Here is a 4,822-nt window from a genome sequence, read left to right as displayed (position 1 = left end):
GTGTGTGGTGCTTCAACAAACAGCTCGCAAGCATACAACACGTGTCGGGTCAGTCTTTACACGCAGCATTGGTCAAAACAGAAATGTCAAGGTTTTAAAATGAATCCAACAGCTTCAGAGTTTTAGTCTGAATTATTTGAATTCTTTATTTTGGGCTTTGTTGTATTGATGTATATGTAAGCGGCTTAACTACTGTTTGGCAAGCATGTACATGTGGGTCAGAAAAAGTACGATGGCGTTCCTCAGGTGCATGAAAAAATAAATACGTTTAAATCTTTCCACAATCAGGATGAGCCTGTTCTGTTTGCATGAAAGAGGCTTCAGTCATTTATCTCCAGCAACGTCAAAGGCGACAGAGGAATTATGGCGTCTGTCAACAGGTTAATCTTACTGGGATGAAGCACCCATCAGTCATTTCAGTGATGGGGATGGGGGTAGAAATGTAGACTTTTTCACAAGTAATCCCTTTTTTTGTTTTAGAGCTTCTGGGAAAATCAGGCTGGTGCTACTGTGTAGACTTAAGCTGAAAATCACTGGTTTGTTAGAACAGTGTCGCTGTTTCAACACTTTATTTAAATGTGTCCTTGATTTCTTCCTTAGAGGACACCAATGGAAGATTGTTATGAATCACCTCTAGATGAGTGTAAGACTGAATACAACTTTGAATCGTGGAGGCTCTAATCCAAGTGCATCATTTGCACATCTGTGTTTTACTCTGAAGTCTTGCTCATTATAAAACTTATGACAGATTTAATGATGAGCCACAGTTGCATCTAACATACCTTTCCCAGAAGGTTGTGGGAGAACAAATCCAGGCAACAGGAAGGGGGCGCCGGTTGTCAAGCCAGCAGGCTTCAACTCCGTCACCCCATACGTGCACAGACAGGTGACCAGGTTGACCAGGTCCTTCAAAGCATCTTTTGATTCGTCCTCCTTGGCCTGTTCCAGTCTGGATGCACAAGAAGAAGTTACATCAATCTTCACACAACATAAAGTAAATAAGGTCTCAGTCACAAACATCCAGAGGCTGTTGAATTCTTGGTAGCTACTGTCACCAGAGAAAAAGGTGTAAATCCCTGAATGGTTGCCAAGTGGTTGCTGGGGGTTGCTAGGTGAAACAGGCCGCAAAAGCCTTGTGAATGCTGTGTTTGGTAGCAGACTGCACATTCATGAGCGTAGGATGACAAGTTGTTGGTGTCTTCCATGCAAACTATGGACAACTGTAGCAATTTGCTAGCAAACAAAGAAGTCACAGGGACGGTTTCTGTCCAGCACCCTCTGTGCAACTGATTTCAAATAGCAACCTCCAGCTGCCACTTTTGCACTCACTGGGTAATTCATACCAGGGGTCACCAATCGCTCTAGTTGGACTTTAAAACCCTGTGATGAACTGCAGGAAGGAAGACCTAAGCTGTACCTGAGCATGAGGTCGCAGAGGAAGGTGTAACCCTGGCACATTCGGAAATCGTCCAGCAGGGTCTGCGACACGTCGCTGGAGTCTTTGAGGAAGCAGGAGAGGCCGGCAAACATCTCAACGATCTCCAGAGGGGAGAGATCGTCTGACTGCTGCATGTTTTGAACACATGTAGCCAAGCATTCCTTCTCTGTAAACCGAAGAGGGGGTGTTAGAGACAAAGAAATGCAATCTGTAAGGAATTTCTGTGACAGAATGTATGGGAATTATTAAGGACATAAAGAGCTTTCCCTTGATCTTAGATTTATAGGAAGTGAAACAAAAATGCATCAGATGGACAAAGAAACAGCTTCAGACAGATCTGTGCTGCTGTAACAGCTTTTTTAATGCTGAAAGACAAAAGCTTCAGGGTTTTTCTTCTTTAACTTAAACAATACACAATAATAACAGGAACAACCAAGCTTTAATAATAAATCACATTAAAAATAATGGTTTTACTTAGTGTCACATAAATCATTGCACAAATCTCACAACAAATTGTAATTAGGCAACCCTCTGGAGCTTTACAGGCTGTGAACTGTAAATTATCTGTTTTAAAAGTGGTAGAAAACAAGCTTCCCTGTTTTGTTCAGCAGTATTCTCACAATGTGTTTTTTGTTATTAAGCTGTAGAATTTGTGTGTGGACTGGTTCACATTTTCTAATATTTCAGAGCAAAAATGCACCTCCAGATGTGGTTTGGAAGACGGTTACTTCCAGAAACAGATGTCCTTTGCGGACGGTGCGTTTGTACGTACCGTGGATGTATTTGACCACGTTGACGCTGAGGCCGTGTCGGGAGATGGTGGTGAGCACCTCGCCAGCACTCCTCCTCCAGGGCAGGTTGTGAGGAGGACACCAGGAGGTGATGGCACTAAACAGTAACTGCAGGTCATCCTTCTGGGCCAGCTCCTCCGCTGGAGACACAAATGTGCAGAGCTTCACCAGGATCTGCACAAGTGGAAACGAAATTATTATTATTTTTTTTAAGTTCTGGGTAAAAACAACAAAATAAGCTGCTGAAAAAACAACACAAGCCCGAGTCTTTTGACACGGAGATACGACTGTGTTTGTGACGCAGGCTGTTTCAGGATTAAAGTCTTTATGGGAGGCAGAACCTCGAGTCTTTTTATCAGTGAACAAATAGATTTAAAATATCAAAATAAGCCAATAACCGTGTTATAATCCTCTGATCTGCTACAGACTCTCCACGCAGACATTTTTTGCTCCACAATTCAAACACAAACATTTTTGACGATGTTTAAATGTTTCAATTATTCTTTGTGTGAAGGTTTTAAACATAAAGCAAGCTGATAGAGGCTCTTAGTCTGGAGTGTAACAGCTGACACTGTTGTCTTTTTACCTGGACAAAGACTTTCTGGAGGAGCGCCCTACGGTCAGCCAGGGGCAGCTCGGGTTGGGTGTGCCCTTGCCCTGGCGTCTTCTCTTGGCTGGGTGGTGGTGGTGGTGGTGGTAGTGGTTGTGGCGGTTGTGACGTGGGGCCTACGGGTGCTTCGGCCATGTGGGGCAGGTCAAAGAACAAGTAGAGGCATTTGACGAGCGTGGAGGGCACAGACATGGTCGTCATGCAGTCCACAGTTTTCTGTTGAGGGGCAGAGAAAAGGGGATAACATTTTATTTCCCAACACAGTTCAGGAATACAGGGCTATACTCAGGCTATACTCATAATGTTCCAGCCTTTATTTGTCACTTTATTAAAGTTGAGCTGATTCAACACATTCGTTTGTATTTGAAGTAACCCACTAAGACACCAAAGTCACAAAATAACACAAACCGAAGGGCCACTAACTTTTTTTAGTGGAGTCTAACGTGTTTGCTTCCCAATCACAAAGACCTTGTACAGAGGTGCAGTGAGGGATAGCATTAGCTAGAGAAATGCTAATCTTACAATATACAACACTGCTGGATAAGAGCATGAACAGCAGTGGTGGTTCTATTCAACGACCTGTTCTTTACTTTTTCTATGCATTTCTAGTTCTGCTATTTTCTTCTACTCAGCCACATTCTGGATGCTTAATTCTTATTTTGCAAATTCAGAAAATATAAATCTTCTAATGTACGGGTGGCTGTAGCTCAGGTGCAGGTCAGCCACTAATCAGAAGGTCGGTGGTTGGATCCCAGGCTGCCAAATACTAACCCCATGCTTGCCTACTGGTGGTGGTCAGAGGGCCTGATGGCGCCAGTGTCCGGCAGCCTCGGCTCTGTCAGTGCGCCCCAGGGCAGCTGTGGCTACAATGTAGCTTGTGTGTGAATGGGTGGATGAATGTAGTGTAAAGCGCTTTGAGACTAAGTAAAACCAGGCTACGAAGGAGGAGATACTAGCAGGCGGTGATGTGCGACCCAAATGTAAACCGAGCGTCCGCTCGCTGCACTCTCTATGACAGGGACAGCAAACATTCATTGGAAATAACTGCTGTGGGTGGAAAAGCAGGGCTTTAAGTAGAGTTACGAGGTTAAGTTGATTTGTGTGAAGCAGCTATTTTATACTTCCACTTAAAACTTCCAGGGAAAACACAACCCAGCCTACTTGTGCTTACACTAGACTTCTGCTGTGTCACTACTGCTGCACAATATTGGCACTTTATTTCTTAAGATTCACACTTCAAATTAGGAAGTGTGTCATCGATGACAGCAGCCTATCAGAACAGAATGACGGAAACTGGCTTGTGTTCACTTACATGCTGCTATATTGAATAGCTTAAAGAGTTTTCATTCACTTATTCAACCATTACATACAAGAACCCTGAGGTATTTATTTATTCGTTGTTTGTATTTGTAATTGCGTATTCCCCCCCCCTTTTGTTTCACCCGATTATGTTTTTGCTTAAATCACTTAAAAATAAAAAAAAACAAATACTATTTTTCTAAAATCATTTTTGAAATACTCTGATCTCTTGTTCCTTAAATGTGAGCAATCAGCTTCCACTTTAAATGAAGCTGAAAGCGTGAACGTCAAACACACCTCGACTGTGTCTGCAGAGGCAAAACAACAACAATGAAGTAAATGTCTAATAACGCATGGATCCAACTGTATGTTGCATATTCCCCTTTCAGTCTAAAAGGAACATGATTCATTTTTTCCACATTCATATAGAATCACTTTATATCAACCTAAAATAAAGAGCTACACAGCAGCAGCAGGACAAAGATAAAAATGCTGCTTTAAGGGTGACTTTGGTAAATGGGTGTTCTGTTGTGCTGTGATTCAGTGTTTCAGATTCAGCTATAAGGGCCTGAGGTGTGTGTTCACTGAGTGTTTTCCACAGTTGTACTGTGTGTGTGTGTGTGTGTGTGTGTGTGTGTGTGTGTGTGTGTGTGTGTGTGTGTGTGTGTGTGTGTGTGTGTGTGT

General features: G+C 42.8%; 1 protein-coding gene across 6 annotated transcripts in view; it reads right to left on the bottom strand.

Annotated features, from left to right (window-relative positions):
• Positions 1–4,822, bottom strand: part of wdfy3 (WD repeat and FYVE domain containing 3) — a 117,825-nt gene that overhangs the window by 75,161 nt on the left and 37,842 nt on the right. For all 6 annotated transcript variants that reach the window (XM_013910218.1, XM_013910219.1, XM_013910215.1 and 3 more), the window contains exons 5-8: positions 2,816–3,055; positions 2,211–2,403; positions 1,418–1,604; positions 783–949 (exon numbers count right to left, since the gene is read on the bottom strand). In XM_013910218.1, the coding sequence (XP_013765672.1) occupies positions 783–949; positions 1,418–1,604; positions 2,211–2,403; positions 2,816–3,055 (787 nt within the window). The remainder of the gene's footprint in view (positions 1–782; positions 950–1,417; positions 1,605–2,210; positions 2,404–2,815; positions 3,056–4,822) is intronic.

The sequence above is a fragment of the Pundamilia nyererei genome, unplaced genomic scaffold (genome assembly GCF_000239375.1).
Source record: "Pundamilia nyererei isolate P.nyererei 1_Seehausen unplaced genomic scaffold, PunNye1.0 scaffold00038, whole genome shotgun sequence".
Lineage (NCBI taxonomy): Eukaryota > Metazoa > Chordata > Actinopteri > Cichliformes > Cichlidae > Pundamilia > Pundamilia nyererei.
Note: the sequence above shows the minus strand (reverse complement) of the source record. Positions and strands in the feature narration are given on the sequence as shown.